Source organism: Nannospalax galili, unplaced genomic scaffold (genome assembly GCF_000622305.1).
Source record: "Nannospalax galili isolate Female #2095 unplaced genomic scaffold, S.galili_v1.0 scaffold1087, whole genome shotgun sequence".
Lineage (NCBI taxonomy): Eukaryota > Metazoa > Chordata > Mammalia > Rodentia > Spalacidae > Nannospalax > Nannospalax galili.
In genome coordinates, this window is record NW_008356845.1 from 540,748 (window position 1) to 560,240 (window position 19,493).

The 19,493-nt window shown below is 42.9% G+C and overlaps 1 protein-coding gene across 3 annotated transcripts in view; it reads left to right on the forward strand.

The window, feature by feature from the left end:
• Nucleotides 1-19,493, forward strand: part of Cnksr3 (CNKSR family member 3) — a 95,089-nt gene that overhangs the window by 47,379 nt on the left and 28,217 nt on the right. For all 3 annotated transcript variants that reach the window (XM_008854726.2, XM_029556991.1, XM_029556990.1), the window contains exons 2-4: nucleotides 5,762-5,925; nucleotides 13,614-13,816; nucleotides 14,305-14,392. In XM_008854726.2, the coding sequence (XP_008852948.1) occupies nucleotides 5,762-5,925; nucleotides 13,614-13,816; nucleotides 14,305-14,392 (455 nt within the window). The remainder of the gene's footprint in view (nucleotides 1-5,761; nucleotides 5,926-13,613; nucleotides 13,817-14,304; nucleotides 14,393-19,493) is intronic.

The window sequence follows — 19,493 nt, forward strand, 5'->3', positions numbered from 1 at the left end:
AGATCAAGAAATATATGTCTAGGTAAGGTTTATCTGAGAACAACTGGTCTTTGCCCAAGATTTATCTATATGACACACAATAATTAAAAATACCAGACTGGTGGAACTAACCTTTTTGGATGTTTAACAGACATACTTTGAGGCCTATAATAATTTTGTCAGAGGGACATAAAGGACACTTTTGCTCCATACCCTCCTAGGTTGACTAGTTCCAGGGGACTATGAGCATCTTTCAAAATGTCCTGTAATGGTGGTGGTCACCGGTCCTCTTGGTCAAGGAGGCTGAGGAGTCCTGACCAGATGGAGTTGAACCAGTGTCCAGTCTACAAAGAGGCTGGCCAACACAGAGGTATCATTTCCTCCATGCTTCCAAGCAAAGCCAACCATGGTCTTGTAGGACCTTATACTTTTCTTCACATAGGTGGAACTGGTAAAAGAAAGAAGCCAGGGGCTCCTCCCAAGCCCATGTGACCCCTGAAGAACAGATCCTCAATGGCCCAAGGAGGCCCAAGGGTCTCCCAGATAGTAACCCAGCATAGAACTGGGAAAATGAACAGCAGACCCCAATCTTATCTAAAGGAATATTGAAAACTGATTACTGCTAGATGAGGAACAGCTGACCCTCCTAAAACAAAGACCTCTAGATAGGCTCACTAGATTCACCAGATGGACAAGTAGTGGGGATGGCTGGGGGTGCCGACAACACAGCAGACAGTAGCAGGGATATTAGCGTATAAGGGCTCTAGTAGGGGGAGGGAGGCGGACAAGTAGTGGGGATGGCTGGGGGTGCCGACAACACAGCTGACAGTAGCAGGGATATTAGCGTATAAGGGCTCTAGTAGGGGGAGGGAGGCTATGAGAGGATGCTAACTGGGAAGTGGGTGTATAGTCAAATGAGATGGTTTGGGACGTTCTGTGTGATACACACACACACACACACACACACAAATCAACAAATTAAAAAAATGTATTATATTTGAGGAGGAAGCATGGAAATTTATGCTAATTAGTAAAGGTGATAAACAATACCATTGAAATCTGCCTGATGACATAGACATACACAGGCGTCAAGGATCCAAGTGCAACCGATTATGACTAGTAATAATCAGATACATACAGATTAGAGATGCAAGCTCCAACATCTCAGTGTTAGTAGCAAAAACAATGAGTCTTTCTGTAAGAAACAATATATTCTAAAATGAAATGGAGAGCTTTTTTGAAGGTTTAAAACTCATCGAATTTTATGTCTTACAGGGCTTATACTGCGTTCAATAATATATAACTATATTAATTCAACTGTGAACCTAGAAACTTGCACCCACTTGTGAAAGAGATGTACTCTTGCTCTGGAGTATGTTACTGAATATGTTAAAGCTGTAGTGAAAAGCTGCTTCTAACCATGTGTTTTTTTTTGGGTATTTTTGAGACAGGATCTCCCGATAGCCCCAGCTGATGTGGAACTTACCATGTAGACCAGGCTGGCCTCTGATCTCACAGAGATTCACCTGCCTCTGCCTCCCAAGTGCCTAGGATTAAAGGCATGGCCCCTCAAATAGTTTGATATATTTGATTATCATTGATTAGAAATAACAGTATTGGGGCTGGAGAGATGGCTCAGCAGTTAAGAGCACTGACTGCTCTTGCAGAGGACCTGGGTTTGATTCCCAGCACCCACATGACAGCTACTAACTGTCCTTAACTCCAGTTCCAGGGGAATCCAACGCCCTCTTCTGACCACTGAGGCATTGCACGACATGGGCGTACTCATATACATGTAGGCAATACACACATACACATAAAATAAAAAAATATATATTTGAAAAAGAAATATCAATGTTGATAGTTTTATTTAAAATTTAAAATTGCATTTATTTATTTGTATACCTTCTTTGAAGAAAGGGTCAACAGATATGTTTTAGAGATAAGAAAAAGAGAGGTTTGTTGCAAATTCCAGAACTGTTAGATCAATGTACTGAAATTGAGTCCCCCCCCCCTTGTGGGACTGTGTAATAGTTTAAATTGGCTGCTTGTGAATGTCTAATTGTATTCTAAACAATATGATAACTAAACAATAGGCATGGTGTGTTGGGATCATAAAACTCCATGGCAATGCTGTTTAAGATGTAGTATTCAGTATGCACCTTGTGGGGAAGGGTGTAAGCCACAAGAGATCAGTCTTTACTTAGGCTGTGACACAATGTTTCCATTTGATAATTCTGTGTCTTAGGGCACTTTAATTCCTTGAGGTTACACTACTTATGTTTCTTCAGAAGCCTTAAGGCATGTTCACCATTCTGTGCCGGTCAGTTATCAATTCCTGATCATTTCAGCCTGTGCTCTAGAACCTTCATCAGATCCCCATCTCAACCTTTCTGTGCCTCGAACACTTCCGCAGGGCTCCGGTACCAGGCCTGAGGTGCTGTTTCCTCAGCCAATGTTAGGGATTAAAGTAGGACTCTGGTCTCATCACCTTCTTATCTTTCAAGGGTGATGCTTATAAAACAGCCATCATATAAGGGTTTTTCATTGTAATTCCTTTTTTTGAGAGAGAGAAAAAAGGGAATTCACTCTACCAACTGAATTCCCTTCCGCAGCTCTTCATTGAATTTTAATGGTAGAGTTCACTTTGGTGATGCAGACTGTCAGCTTCATACTTGAATGCTGAGCAGTAAACTTGTCTGACATTGTAAGCAGAAATGTCAGTCTCACTTGTCCATTGCTCTCTTTATGTCATTCATATGGATGAATAGGAAATCAAACATAGCTAGCTTTGTATTCTTTTGCATTGGCCATCATGTCAAAGTACAATAGACTGTGGGGCTCAAACAACTAATTTATGGACTCACAATTCTAGAGGCCAGAAGTCTGAGATAAAGGTATCAGCAGAGGTGATTTCTCCTGATGAGGTCTCTCTCTCTCTGTGTGTCCTCTCCTGATCTCTGTTGGGGTTGACTTCAGATGGGCTTTATTATGAGTTTTCAAGGCTGTTTTGACATTATGAAATAAATCTAGCATATCACATGCAGAAATGTTTGAAAGAAAAATTCTTTAAAAAACCATAGTGTCTCTTCTAGAAACCCAAACACAGTAAGATGTACTTCATTAGGGAAATAATAGTGAAATACCCTTCCTACTTACTAGAATGACTAAAATCCACAACACTGAAAACATCTGTATCTGTATCTGCTCTATTTACAAGGACACTAGTATGGATTGAGACCATGCTAACGATGTCATTTTAAACTTGATTGCTTCTTTAGAGACTCTCTAAATGTATTTTGAGGTCCTCGGGGTTAGGGTGTCAATGTATGAACTTCAGAGAGAATAAAATTCAGCCGTAACAGGGTTTAAATGTTTAACCTAATTGTCTTAAACTTTTATGGACAATTAAATGCAAATCTTTTTTTAAGTTTAGAAATAGGTGCCATAAGACTGCATTGGGGTCTGGTCGTGAGCTGGTTCAGGGCTGACTAAGAGATTCAGAGTGAATTTCACAGGGATTTCACCCTAACTTTTGGAATCACTGAGATCTGAAGAATCTTTTATGCCCCTTTAAGATTCTGTGATTTTATTTATTTTAGTAACTATTTTGTCATTAGACCTTACTGCTTATTTAGAAAGATGCCCAGGGAAGAATAGAATTTTTGCCTCTCTGTCTCTCTGTCTGTCTCTCTCTCTCTCTCTCTCTCTCTCTCTCTCTCTCTCTCTCTCTCTCTCTCATCTTTTTGAGACAGGGTCTCCCAGTAGTCCTGGTGGCCTGGAACTCACTATGTAGACCAGGCTGGCTGGAACTCACAGAGATCCGCCTGCCTCTGCTTCCCGAGTGCTGGGATTAAAGGCATGTGCCACCATGCCCAGCTGCAGGGAAGAATTTTTATAATCTCACGTCATGATGCCTCATTTGCCAGGCAGAATGTGAAAGAGCAGCCCACAGACCTTGAGGTAACTTGGGCTTTTTCCTTTGGTGTCTGAACAGAAGAACTGCAAAGCTCTTTCCCTACATGTGGCTGTGGGATGAAGAAATCTATGAATCCAATACAGGGGAGCTAGGAGGCTCTCCTCTGGTCTTTCCTGCTGCAGAGAGATCTTGCCTCCTGTCAGACAGCTGACTCCTGGTATCACAGTGCTGGGATGGCCTCTGACCCCAGCTGGGGCATCTATCTCAATATCTGCTGGTGCCCCTAACCTCCACTACTTGCCGAACTCTCATGCCCCAGAGGCCACTGTGGCTTTAACCTGTCAGAATGGGATGGATTTATACCAGTGTCCCCAACATTGCCTGCTGTGACAGAGCCTCTCTTGTGACAGATGTCTGTTCATGGAGGACAAGTTGGTTCCCCTGTCTTCCTTTTCTGTATTTTGTGACTCTGAATAGATTTTAACCCCCCTTTCTTCCTCTGTCTTATCAAGAGGCAAATGGTGAAAGTTTGTGGGAGTAGAGACAGATTTCAACCTCATTTGTCAGTTTTTAAAGTCTATGGGCTTCTGATATTGACTAAAATCAGTGCTGGACCTGTGGTCTACTTTTTTCAACTGAGAGAAATACCCACCCACATGGCGTATTTTTTGAGAAGGCCAAATGATACAAATGCATGTGCATGCAAGTATATGCATGTTTATGTGTGCACAAATGAGTGTTCAGCCACATGTGTCTGTGTGTGTTTGGTATGGGACAGCAGTGTACCTTCCACAATACTTTGATCAGTGAAACTGATCAACTCATGTTGGGATTGAGGTTATATAATTATAGTCATTTAAAATACTAGGGTAACTTACTATTAAGGTCAAAAAGAATGGCTGATTTGAAGTGAGATGTTATTCTATGGAAATCATTATAAGAAGTTGACCAGAGAGTTTTCTGTATAGCAATAAAGATTCCAAAGTTCTTTTTTACTTTAGTTTTTATATATGAATGTCAGAACAAGACACCATTGGCAGTAGTGTTTGACCTGGAAAATTCCCCAGTAGTGGGGCTGGCACCTTCTCCTTTAAATTTTGTATTCATCCAAATATTCTATTACAAAGGACAGAAACTCAACACAAGCTTAAGCTAGACAGGAAATTTATTTCAATTTAAGTGGCAAATTCTTGGGATAGAAGTATTTCTAGTAGAGTTAGATCCGGGGCCTTTACAGAATATTATCAGAGCATTTCTTTTGCTCTCTTAGCTGGATTTATTCTCAGAAAACTTATCAAAAAATGTCTGTCTTCATTGCCAGAGTTGTGTCCTGTGACTTCTAACTGGGGAAAAACAGAGCACTTTATCTTCTTGTATCTGCATATCAAATATCAAGGAAGATACTGATTAGTTCTGCTTAAATCCCATGGCCCCATCTCACTAGAGTGTTGTTGTCTGCCTGGCCATATACCAACTACAGGGCCAAGCATCTTGATTGGCAAGCCCACTGGGGACCAGATCCTGTCCTAGAGGAAGGGTGGTTTGCAAACAGATAGCATAGCTCTGGTATAGATCACTAGCATTTCAAATCAGCAGGGGTAGTGTTAAACTCTTTTGTTTATAGGATATGGGGAAGCACCTGTCCTAAAGTCGGGCTGGGTCCATTTGATAGTTTGGCAGTGCACATGTACAACCTGTTTGTGATGAGGAGACATCACAGGAAAGAAGCCCATTAGGTGAAATATACATAGAGATGATCAAATAGTGAACGTGTATTTGATGATTGCTGAGATTGGTATAAATGTGGTGATGTTTGGGATACAGCGGCCCCAGGATAGTAATGGATTTTTCATTTTTTGGTAGGGTTAGATGACTGCCTGCAGCCGTATGTCCACAAGTTTGAGAGGGAGAAGATAGACGGGGAGCAGCTATTGAGGATCTCGCATCAGGACCTCGAGGAGCTGGGCGTCACACGGATCGGACACCAGGAGCTGGTGCTGGAGGCTGTGGACCTTCTCTGTGCACTGGTTAGTTGGGAGAAAAGTGACCTGTTATGTGATGACTTTCTTTAGGGCCTTGATCTCTCAAATCCTCATGTGAGTTAGCCTATCAGTTTCTTTCTTTTTTTAAAAAAAATTTATGTATATGAGTGTTTTGCCTTCATGTGTGTAAGGGCACCATATGTGTGCAGTGCCTGCAGAGGCCAGAAGAGGACATCAGATACCTTGGAACTGGAGTTACAGATGTTTGGTAGCCGCCATGAGGGTGGTGGGAACTGAACCTAGGTCCTCTGAGAGGGCAGACAGTGCTCTTAACTGCTGAGCCATCTCTCCAGCCCTGCCGATCAGTTTCATAATGATTCATTGAAAAGAAACATGAGTGGACATGAAGTATTTTCTAGAGGAAAGGCTGGCAAATGATGGGCTACGAGTTAAACTGGGCCCACTGTCTTTTCTTTATGTGTTATGTGGGTGCATGTGTGAGGGTGCACATGTGTGTAAGTGCATGTGCATGCCTATGTGCAGAGGCTGGAGGACCACCTTGGGTGTCATCTTTGGAAACACTGTCTACCTCCTTTGAGACAGGGCATCTCATTGGCCTGGGTCTTACCAGTGAGGCTAGCCTGGCTGACCTACAATCCCCAGGGAGCCTTTGTCTCCACTTGTCCAACCTTAGGATTATGTGGGCCACCAAGCCTGATGTTTTGACATGGGTGCTGGGGCTTGAACTCAGGACCTCATGCTTATGAGGCATGCGCCTTGCCTACTGAGCTATTTCCCCAACCTCTGACTCCCCCCACCATTTAATGATTAAAAAATTAACATATAAAGTAGCATTTTTGAACAAAGTATGTTTTAGCAGAACGTCTTCCTCATCTCCCTTACTTCCTGCCCCCATCCCTGTAAACCCTCCTCCTTCCTGTCACATACATCCTTTTGCTAACCCTTCGCTCTTCCTCAGCACTTATTTTTACTCTCAGTCTTCTTTCTAGATTTTTAGTCTTTACCTACATTTATACCCATTCATATATACACACGTATACATTGTATCCCTGTATATGAAAATCAAGTTTTATTAGAACAGCGTACTCATTGATTGATGTATTATCTGAGGGTGCTTTTGTGCAAGAACAGAACTGAGTCCTCGTAACAGGGACCATGTGCCCCTCCAAAGCCTGAAATGTTTATTGTATTGTCCTTTACAGAAAAGAGTTGCTTCTTATGGAAAATGTCTCTATTAGCCCTATTTTCTTATCTTTTATAAGATAAGGGAGACAGTTATAAATTAAAACGAGGAATGCTAAATGTTCACCTCTGGTGTCATTACTATAAAAACCACTACAAGTTTCAGAGATATTCGTGTTGTTTAAATAACCGATGCTTGTGCTTGAAATGATCAACTGAAGAAATGACAGCTGGTTGGGGGATATGTGAGCTTTATTCCAGATTGCAGGTGTTTAAACTCTGCCTGGGACATGGCTCCTGAGTAGCTCCTTCAGGTGTGACCTTAAAATACCCATAAGGCCATCTGTTTGCAAACTGTCTGGTGTGGGTGAGACTCAGGTCTCCTGTCATGGTGCCATACTTAGGGAACAGTTCACTTAATGGCCAGGATTTAGATACCCTCCCCAGCAATCAGGCTGGGTGAGTAATAGCTGAACCCAAGCCTGGGGGAGTATACAATTACATCACTCAGAGTGGTGGGAACGAATACGGCGGTGATGTTGCTGTTGCTGGTCTGTGCTCCTTCGATTACGTAACACTTGCCGCATTGTGTGTATTCTTCTTAAAATGGACAGAGCCTTGTCTTCTGTTCTGAGATGCACCGCTCTCGTTTAGGAAAGTAATGGGGAAATTATCTGTGGTTGATAAATGAGCTGCCACGAGGGAGACGATGTGGCCAAGCGGTCTGAGTGTTGGCCTGGGAGGCAGGGTTTTTACATTTGCCTCCTGGCTCTGCTCCAGGCTACTTGTCCTGTGACCTCCGGGGAAATGTGGTGTCTGTTTTCCCCATCTGTGCAGTAAGTCTCACCTTAGATGTGGCCGTGGACTCATTTCTGAGGGTTCGGCATTGCTGAGGATGTGCCTAAACATCCTGTTTGTTATTAAAACTGCTCTCCAGAGCCAAACATGCTTGAGTTCACTTCTGTTATCCTTTCCGGGAAACACAGTTCTGCAGTCTTCTCTGGTAGAGTGCTCTGCACTGTTCAGTTGTCTCTTTCACTTTACAGTAATAGTTAGAGGACAAGCAAATTACTTTGAAATCAAAATCCAGAGTATGAAGGTGAGGCAGTCAGGTTGGCGGCAGGCACACGGTGTCTCCGGGGGCTGGGGGTGCGGTGCTGTTAGAGCGCCTCCCTATGGACATTCTCTTTGCTTTTTCCTCTTCCCTACCTCTTAAAATACTAGACGAAAGGAATAAGCTGGACCAAGGCCAGAACCTAAAACTGTGTTTTATCTCCTGCAGTTTCCTTCTAACTTCCTCTGTAGACCAAGCTCTGACTTCAGACTCATGAGAGACCTCCTCTATACAGCAATGTACCCCTGACTGCGTTGCACGGGGTTGTGGGGGGCATCTTCTTGAGAGTTTGTGAGTGAAAATGTTTTCTTTGGTGGGGAGGCAGGGCAGGGTATAATAAAGTCTTATTAAATATCTCTAGTCTGTATACAATCTTCTTTTAAGGTATTGTTACAATGCATGCACTAATTATACTGTTCATTGAAGCTGATAGGATAGAGATCTTTAGAGAGACACATGGGTGAGAACCTTTTGCTTTGAATAGTTCATTTTCTGAGCAGTTAAGGTGGAGCTGTAGTTGGCTCTGGTGTTGTAAAAGCGGTTTCTCGATAAACTTGACCTAGCGATGTTAATTTTTATGACAGACAGGAAGTGAACAGAAGTAGGAGGAAGGAATGCAGGATGGAGGAGAAACACGGAATCACTGCAAAGTTTTGGAGCAAAGATAAGGGCAGGATGGATAGGGATCTAAAGCAGAGGGATTCTGAATGATCCTGTCTTCACATAGCTAGAGGGTGAGGAGCCGAAACAATTCCAAGTTCAGTTTTGCTCCCTCTTCCTGGGGCCGAGGTAGCCGATAGTCTCAGAGCTGCTCATTTCCGTGAGATCGCTGTTGCCACAGGTGGCTACTTAGTGAGGACTAATTAAAATGAAATGAAAGTCAGTGCTCAGTAGCTGCGTGTGGCAGTAGCCACAGTATTAACGTCTCGTTCATCAATGTAGAAAGTTCTATTGGACCACACTGGTTGGGAACATAGGACAGACTGTAAGAAATGTAATGGTGACCTGAGCTCTTTGCAGCGTCCCTGAAGCTCTGGAACACTGAGGTCCCACATAGAAAACGGCTATGCTTCTAAGGAGGCTGTTGGAGGCTGAGTGTGAACAAAGTTGGAGTCAGCATCAGTGTTAAGTGACACCACCCTAAGTTGAGGTTCACTGAGGTCAAGGTACCGAATCTCCTGTGCAGGACTCTTGTGCATTCTGTTTTCCCTTCAGATGATTCACTGGTCATCATTTACCCATGACACAGCATTCAAAAATATTTTCTCTCTCTCTGATGGAGATGTACTCTGCAGAAGGGAAATCTTGGCTAGCAACTTCTGTTTGACTTGATCTTGCTTAGGAGCTTAGAATGTATTTTTAGAAAAACTATAAACAGTATGTTTTTTAGGTTGTCACTTAATGGATCTAGGTAATGAGATGTTTTTGAGTCTGTGTCCTTTGATCATGACCAGAGCTGAGAAAAATGGGGAAAGATGGAGGAGGCAGAGCTGTGCGCTTTATCCTTAAAGGGTGTAAGTTTCAGGCCCTAGAAGAGTAAGAATCTGGCCTCTTTCCTTTCCTCGGGCTCCTCACCCAGACCAGGACAAACTTGCTGATGGCCAACTCCTGATGAGGTCACAGAACAGCACGAGGGTCTGTATAGATTTTTCAGAGCTGTATTTCATTTGTTTCTTAGTTGGCTGCAACCTTCTCTTCCTCCTCTTCCTCTTCCTCCTCCTTTATCTTCTTCTTATACTAAACACACACTGCCACTGATCTGTACCCTCCGTGTAGACTTCCTGTGAGGAAGTCTTCATTTTCCCTTTTGATGTGGGTTGTGGGAATCAATAACCCTGTCCTGATTGTGTTTCTACAGCAGAGGTCCTTACCAGCAGTAGAATTAGTTACTTCTTCTCTCCTTGTAGAATAAGGGGCAAAGGGAAGGAGCTCCTCTCCAGCTTTCCTTCTTTTTAGAATAATGCTCAAGTGCAGTTGCATCTCTCCATCTTTCCAGTTTCATGATTTGTTCTGGGTAAAACCAAATCAGAGCAAATCCATTGGAAAATGAAAAGAGGTGTTTAGAAGGAGCAGTTTCCCCTTTTATTGTATGTTTTAAAGTGGTAGTTCATCCAAGAAGGAGGTTTAAAGTCTTCGCAGTACCTCTTTAGGCTCAAGAAGTAACTTCCGGGTTGGAGAGGATGGCCTGGAGGTCACTGGCTGCTCTTGGACCCTGGTTCTGTTCCCAGAACCCCATGACAGCTAACAACCATTATTCACTCCAGTTCCAGGGATCTGATGCCTTCTTCTGACCTCTTTGGGCATTACATGTCTGGGTACACTCACATACACACAGGTGAAACACTCATACACATAAAATAAAATGAGTAAATAAATGAGTAAAATAAATAATAATATAAAATAATACACATAAAATAATTACACATAAAATAATGAGTAAATAAAATGAGAATTAGTGCTGTGTGGAAACAAAAGTTCCAAGGAATTTGTGGTGGCACTGGCTGTAGAAAGCCAACTTTCCTGCTTTCAGGGAACACTCTCGACATAAGTTGTCAGGCTGAATAATTGACTGAATGAGCGACACTTCCATCCAATCGGCTGCAAGCCTTCAAAACAAGCTGTGACTTTATGGGCTCTTTACCCATTCACTATGAACTTGGAATTTAAAAGACCATGAGGATAATCCGTCTTTATTTTTCTCTTCTCCATTGAGTGAGGATAGTCTATTTTAGTCTTTAGGAAAAAAATAATGAATGGAAAAAAGAAGTGAGTGTAAGATTTAGATAGAATGTTGCTGTTAATATAGGAGATGTATTACTCATTCAGAGCTTGTGAGAAGCTGTTTTACGCTAATTTGTGCTTAATTCCTTTGAAAATTTCTGAGTTTTGAAAACTTCAAAGTTTTAGTAGTGAGTAATACAAATTTAAACTGCCAGTAAAATCTATTTAAAGTTAGAGTTGTTTTTACTGAAGCCCAAGCTATATGCTGTTATTAACTTATCATTTCTTGCTGTAAAATAAACTTCTTACAAACCTCTGGATATGTTTATACTTTACACATATAGATTGTGCATGGCTAGCCCCTCTCTAGCTCTGAGGATGAGGTGGCTATAGCCAGCTCATAGAAGCCCCAGTAATTTAGAAGTGACAGAGTGTATCAGGATAGAATTTTCATGAATTAAGCATCTTTGGTTAGTTTGTGCTAGATCTGGGGTTACTAGGAAGCTTTTCCTTTTTCCTTTTTTTCTTCATTTTTTTGTTGAGATATACTATGTAGTCCAGTTGCCTTCAAACTGTCCATCCTCCTACCTCGGCCTTGTAAATGCTGGGGTTACAGGTGTGCATCATCATGCCTGGCATGTATTTCTTACCCTTTCCTGTTATCCAGCCTATTTCTGATCTCACCTCTGGGCTCTTTCTTGAGCAAAGTGTTGGGAGAGAGTATCATATAGTGAACTGAGCAAAAGCGTGGGCTTGGACCCAGAGTTCCTTGGTTGGACTCCCAGCCCTATCACTGATCACATGGGTAGCTTGGTGAGCAGACTGTTCTTGTACTTCCCTTTCTCACCTGGTTGAGCATCTGTAACACAACAACCTGAAATGCTCTAAACTGAAACATTAGGAGTGAGTGCCAGCATGAGGCCAGAAGAGAAAATTCTATCCCTGACCTCATGTGAGGGTCACAATCAAGTCATGAACACACTGAAGATGCTGCATCCTGTTGCCTTCACGCTATGGTGCAGGGAACAATATTGTGTTTATGTTTGAGTGCCATCCACAAGATATATTATGCGTATGTAAATATCCATACAGAATCCAAGTGCTTCTGGTCCTATGCAGGAAGCTGGACCTGCAGTAACATTTCTGTCTTCACCAGCTGTTTCCCTGAGATGACACAGCATGTCAAACACTCAGCCTAGTTCATGACATACAATGATGTCCAATATATTCTGTCCAGTTTTTAACTAACTTCTTTGGTTCTTTCTTTGGAATGCTGTTGGATCCAGTGTGTGATACTGGTCATACACTCCAGAAATATCTCCTCTTTGTTAAAATGATCAGACATTGATTTGGGACATATATCATAACAAAATGAAAAATTCCTCCCTATCTCCACAGCCACCTCAGCTTTATGTGTGGTTTGGTTCTTTATCTGGAAAGAGATCTGGGGCAATAGTGTCACATGAAATTGATGGTTTTTAAGGTGCTGAGGCTGGAACCTGGGCCCTCCCATGTGCTAGGCAAATGCTCTGTTACTGAGCTACATCCTCAGCCTAAAATTGATGTTTTAAAGCACCTAGGCAAGTTGAACCTTGTTTAAAAAGTTCCCAGGTCAGCAGGTCCAGAGAGGGAGTTTACACCTCAGGGGAACTGGTAATGCTGCTTTTGCAGTCTCCAGTGATGGAAATTCTTCCCTTCTATCACCTGTGGTGCTGTGGTCCTGGCCCATGGTCTAGATGGGGCAGAAGTGGGTGATGTGCTGGAAAGCAACTTGAGTATACGTTCCTGCTCCCAGGGAACACACACAGTAACATGTTCAGGAGACATTTTTGGTTGTCACAGCTGGGAGTGAGCTTCTTGTATCTGGTGGGCGGGCGTGTGTGTGTGTGTGTGTGTGTGTGTGTGTGTGTGTGTGTATATGTTTTGCTGGTATTCTGTAGTGCACAGGAGTTTACCCCCTGCAGTCACCTCTAACAGAGTCATCCCATCACACATCAGTTGCTGAGGTTGGGGAAGCCCGTTCTGGACTGTGTGGTCAGGAGGGGACATCTTTCCAGGTCTGAGTGATCAGAATGGGCTGTCCATGCCACAGTCTGTGGGAAGATTATTTAGAGATGAAGGACTGGCAAGAACGAAGCGTCGTGAGGCAGGAGGAGGGCATGGCGGTGTCTTAGTCATTTTTCTTTTGCTGTGTAAATGACCATGACCGAAAGAAACTTAAGAAAGAAAGTGTATTTTGCTTTATGGTTCCAGAGGGTCAGAGTCTATCATGGTGGGAGGTAATCGGCAAGTAGCAGGAGCAAAACAGAGATGGCATCTCGGTGGAACATAGGAAGCAGAATGAGTGCTCTAGAAGTGGGGGTGAGCCTGTCCCCTGATGTCCTTCCTCCACCGAGGCTCCACTCCTAAAGGTTCTATGACCTCTCTAAACAGTGCTGCCAGCTGGGGACCAAGTATTCAAATACCAGAGCCTACAGGGGACCTTCCTGATTCAAACCACTACAGGAGGAGCAGAGGGAGGAGCAGCACGTGAGGAGGTTGGGCGGAGGAGCCCAAACTTGAGCCAGGCAGAATTTTGTGGCTGTTGGATGAGCTTTTCCAGTCAATTCCAGCTACTCAGGGTCTCCTGTTATTATGAAAGTTTAGACATTTTTGATGGTTTTGAATTTTTTCCTTTGAATTTTATTTCCCACAGAATTATGGCCTTGAAACCGAGAATATGAAGAACCTGGTTCTGAAACTTCGAGCGTCTTCCCACAATTTGCAGAATTACATAAGTAGCCGGCGGAAGAGTCCAGCTTATGACGGGAACACGTCCCGCAAGCCCCCCAACGAGTTCCTGACTTCCGTGGTGGAACTCATTGGCGCGGCCAAGGCCTTGCTGGCTTGGCTGGACCGGTGAGCTGTGATGTGGTGTGCCCTTTGCTGTCTCGTGTAAGGAGGGCCTGAGATGCGTAGAAACCCGAACCTTGCCTCAGGAAGACAAACCATTGTCCCCGAGAACCTGGGTCAGGGTAGATATTAGGGTTCCTTTGGAAGTGACGTCAAAGGCCAACAACAAGAACAAATTAACCCTAGCTTTGGGAGAGTGAAACTGTGCTAAAGGTTGTGTTTTCCCAAGATTAAGCATTAATGCTGGAGTATGTGGTTGGTATGAAGCAGTTAGTGGACTTGGCTTGGCTCATTTTGGTTGTATTTTTGCCTCGAACTTCTATTTTTCTACTCAGATTTCTACTTTATATTTATATACTTCAGAAGAGGAAGCACTTATGTGCAAAAGAACCAGCCTGACATGTAGCTGTCCTTGCCAGCACCCAGCGTAGGGTCCTCAGAACCTTCACAACCACCGTCCTCCCTTTATTAAAAATAGGATTCTTATGTTCTAGGGCTCCATTCACAGGCATCACTGATTTCGCATTAACGAAGAACAAGATCATTCAGTTGTGCCTGGACCTGACCACAACAGTCCAGAAGGTCAGTAGCACGTCATCATCACTTTCTAGAGTTTTCTTTTTCTTTTCCCATTTCTTCTTCTCCAAATGGTTTCCCTATGGGCATGAAGTGTCCTGTCCCCCTCTTCTTCCATTAGAATTTTGGAGAAATGAAAGTCTAAATTTGTACAGATGGGGAGCTAGAGAGATGGCTCAGTGGTTAAGAGCACTGGCTGCTCTTCCAGAGGATCCAGGTTCAGTTCCTAGCACCCACATGGCAGCTAACAACTGCCTATAACTCCAATTACAGGGGATCTGATGATTTCTTCTGATCTCTGTGGCCTTTGCACATCATGAGTGCACTCATATGCATGCAGGCAAAACACTCATACACATAAAATATAAATAAATAAGCTTTAAAAATATTTTAAAAAATTGTAGAGATGGTGTCTGTGAAAAATGACCAGTGGCCTTGGAATCAGAAATTACCTTTTTTGTTGTTTTAAAATAGTTAATACTCCTGTACATCCTTTATAATGTTAGAGCACTTTTAAAAATTGGAATTGTGGAATACCCAAGTCTCCCTGTCACATCTGTTCTGAGCACCTCGCTGTATCTACTGTTTCTGACCTTCCATTTGACCTCTGCTTGGTGGGCAGTCAGGATGGGCCAAGTTGTGAGGCAGTAACAAATAACTCCAAACATTACCGATTTATTTCTATGTAAATGGCTCCTTCTGGGAGGTCAGCTGTGATTCCTCTTACTTCCTGACCAAATTAGTAAACCACATGGATTATCCCCATGGCAGAGGGACAGAGAGCCTTGAAGGGTCCCATGTTTTGGACTGGAAGTAACATGACAATTTCACTCATGGCTATCCTAACAAGAGCTCCTGAAGTTTTACATCAGCCTGTAATTTATCTAGCTTCTATGACCTTAACTTTGAAGAAAAAGTAGACTCTGAGCACTTAAGACCAGCTCCTGTCCTGTTACTTGGCCCATAGCAGGTTCTTATAAATTACCTTTGAATTTAAGTTATAAATAAGTTGTCCCCTTCATATCCATTTGCTTTTAAAGATGTTATTTTGTATTTTTAATTGTGTGTGTATTGTACGTATTGTGTGTGTGTCTATGTCTGTGTGTCTGCATTTGTGTGTCTGTGTGTAGGTATGTGCATGTGAGTGCAGGTGCTTGTGAAGGTCAGAAAAGGATGTTTGATCACCTGCAGCTGGAGATACAGGCGGTTGTGAGTTGCTTGCTCAATGTGGGTGCTGCGAACTGATCTCAGGTTCCCTGTAAGGGCAGTAAGGGCTCTTAACTGCTAAGCCATCTCCCTAGTCCTTCCATTTGGTTTTGAAATTTGTGATTTGATGTTTGTTTCCATGGATGATCTGGCAAAAATAATGAATGCCCTCCCCTCAGTCCTGACCATGCAGTAACAGATGCAGATGTGAAGAGCCTTGTGCTGTTTTCCTCAGTAATACAGAGTGAAGTGTTGTTTTGCCCCTGGCAGTTGTTTGAGATCTAGTCCGGAGAATTTAAATTCAGTCCACTGAACTTAAAGCACACGTGCTTTTGAGTCCATGATCTGAGAAAGGTGCTCAAGCCACTGAATGGCTGTGTTTTTGCTTATTTTTATGATGTGTAAGATAGTTTTGACAGGAAGAATCTGGAGCCAACTGTGAAATATAAGCCCTATGGTGACTGAGGCCAGGCATTGGTGGCAGAAAGTGTACCCCTGACATCCACCTTGAGGAATCCTTTCCTCTTCCCTCTCTTAGTATTCTGATTTCTGTTTCAATTTTTAACTGCGTTTACCTGCTTTCAATTACAGTGTGAGAGGCAAACACCAAAATCAGCAGGTGGGAGTGTTAGCTCGGAGGTGCGCCTGAGTTTTCCTGTGAAGGGTCTTATTTGGTGTGGCTGACTCAGGCCGGCCCTGCAGCTGGGTGTGGGAAGAGGCAGGAAAGTGAGAAAGCAAGCAGGTGGCAGAGATGAGGTGCCTGCTTTGTCTGAGCAATTGATGTTGACTTAGCAGGCGTTTGGAGTTTCTTCAATAAGCATTTATTTAGCACATACTCTGGGTCTGCCACTGTTGTGGGCACTGGGGTGCCGGAGAGAATAAAGAGACAAGATATCAGTGACTCAATGAGCTTATGGTGTAGAGGGAAAGAGAAGCGAGATACATAAAGTTACACACGTGTGAAGTTCTATTAAGTTAGCAAAGGGCTGAGAAGGGAAGGAAGGCAAGATCCAGAACAAAGATGATGCCCCTTAGGGGGTGAAGCTAGAATAACTGACTGGTCAGGTTCTCTGCTCCCCTGGATGTGCTGCAGCGTCCCAAGTGGGAGCTTTCCTTATAGGTATAGGAGCTTTGGGTTATTATGCACTGATGACTGAAAAAACAAACCCGTAAAGCATCTCCCTATAGGAAGTCCAGGTCCAGGCTGGTTGCATTGAAAGACTCCTGCTGAGCATCTTCCTGCGCTGGTTCCTGCTCACTGCAGCCTCCTGGCACCCAGCGCAGGATTGAGATCCATTCCCAACATGCTTTCTGAGTGGTGAGAGAGATAGTCATAGAAACTGACAGAGAGATTGAACTGGAACTCAAGGGTTGCAAGAGGTACTGTGTTTGTTAGTGTGAGTATTCATCTTTTGCTTCCGTTTTCCCCATGATGTTCACTGCAGGAGTTAGTCTAGTGGTTAAGAGGATATTATTTAAAAAAAAAAAAACAAAAACAAAAACAAAACAGCCCTAGGCTCAAACCCTACCCTTACTATGATTAGCTCTGTGCCCTGGGCAAGTCACTGAAGATTCATGAGCCTCCACTTTCCTATCTGTAAAATGGAACACTAATATTTACCTTATCAGATTAAGTTTTTTTCTTCTTTTGAGTAGCAAAAAGGCAACATAAAAATCAGATGTGAAGAAAAATGATGACCCCAAATTAAAAATGAGCACATATATCTGTATATGTGTGTATAGGTGTGTGTATGTGTATATATATACATGTATACATACAAATACAGGCACATGTCTGCAAACCTATATGCAAAGGAAGAAGTAAATATAGTTGGTAATTTGGGAGAAAAGTTGTATTTACCCTGGCAGGGAAAGAGAGTTGTATTTACCCCAGCAAAAGAGAAAGAGAGGAAGAGAGATGAAGGAGGGGAGGGAAGAAGAGAGGAAAAATGTTAATATATAAATCATATATATGACCAAACTTCCTCATACATATAAAACATGTAGTAAATAATATAAAGTCATGTGGGATTTTTTGTATGTGTGTGGTGCCGGGAATTGAGCATAGGGCCCTATGTACATGAAGCAGGTGTTCTACCACTGAGCTACACTCCCAAACAAAATATGAAATATTAAAAAATAATATCTACCGGGGATAGAGAGATGACTCAGCGGTTAAGAGCACTGGCTGTTCTTGCAGAGGATCCAGGTTCAATTCCCACCACCCACATGGCCGCTAACAGCCATCCCCAACTCCAGTTCCAGGAGAATCTGACACCCTCTTCTGACTTCCTCTGGCATTGTATGACATGGGTGTACTTACATACATGCAGGCAACACATCCATATACATAAAAATAATAAAAAATAAAATATTAAAAATAGATAAAAATTAATACATACCTCAAAATACCATTTGAAGGTGACGTGAGCTGTAACATATTCAACACACGGTGCCTACTCAAAGCAGAGAGTAGAGTTGGAAATGGGAAAATTTTGCTTTCTTTTCATTTTCTGGAATCAAACATGATCACTGAAGGAGAGGAATTAAGCAAATATGCTGCCTTTATCTTCTGAGATTTAAAAAAATTTAATTTGAACAGTTTTTTTTATAACTTTTATTGAGTCTGTTCTTTGATAACTTCATATACGTATAAAAGAGTTATTTTATAAGAGTTTTAGAAAACCAAAGATAGGTAAATATATGTGGGGCCATTGCTTTCTGAACTTTGAGAAAGCTGTTTCCTTGGCTGTTGACTAGCATTTATTTTCTACAGTAACTGAAGAGCACGGTCGCTTTGACAAGTGTCAGTATGCATAGGTACGTGTGTGTGCACATATTCACACACAGACACACACTGTCAAGTCAGAGGTAGCTTACTTGATGGACGATTTGACTGTCATTTCCAATTTGCAGTGTAATGGAAGCTTCAGGTGGACAGTTGAAGAAACTGTACCGTCTCTTATGGTAGTTGATCTTCTGCTGTGTTAACTCTAGGAGGAAGCTCATCTTTTCCATCCATCCAATCCTTTGAACTAGAGAACTGAAAGAACAAGAGTTGTATTTCTTCCCAGTGATGAGACGCATGTTTTCCTAGAACCTTTATCTCCTGTCCCATCTGTGAAGAGGCACATCTGGTTTTCCTCTCCTTGAATTCTCCCTCTCCTCTTTTTCTTGTGGTGGTGGTGAAGGGTGCACACAGCTCCTCTTCTTCCCTTAAAGCGAAGCTACATACTCCTGAGACCATTTCTGCCGTACTCTACCCCAAGTACAAGGCTCAATCTTCCTGTCCAGTTTTGAGGCTACAAAATGAGATGAGGGAAACAGATGGGAGAATCTTTCAGTCCACACCTCCCCTTGACCTCCCCATGTAATGTCAGGAAGACTAGAAGGGTAATGTAAGAGAACGAAGAGGTAGTGGTGGCGGCTGAGTCCCTATCTGGCAGAAAATAGAGAAGCATCTGAGCCCAAGGGAAGTGGGTGGGGAAGAGGAAGATGCCCTTCTTGAGTGGGAATTGACTGCTAGACATCCCCTCAGGCTTGATGCCCGTGATCACATCAAATTCTCAACAGTTTCCCAAAGATGCTGGCTTTGCAATCATCTTATTTTACAGAGAAGGAAACAGATACAGAGAGCTTAAACAGGTTGCAAAAAGCTGCATAGTTCCTTAGAAGGTAGAATAAGGACTGGAGGCAGAGGAGACCCACCCTCAGCAAGCTGCTGGTTGCCCTGGGGGGCCCTAACTGCTGATCCAGGTGACTTAGTGGCTGACTCACTGAGGGGCAGGGTGACTTGTCCTGGAACCTCTTTTTCCATCTCCTCCACGCCAAACAATGTGAAGTCATGGCTGCAGCTGTTTCCTTTGAGTAAGAATGGGTGTGGGAAGCCATACTCCCCTCA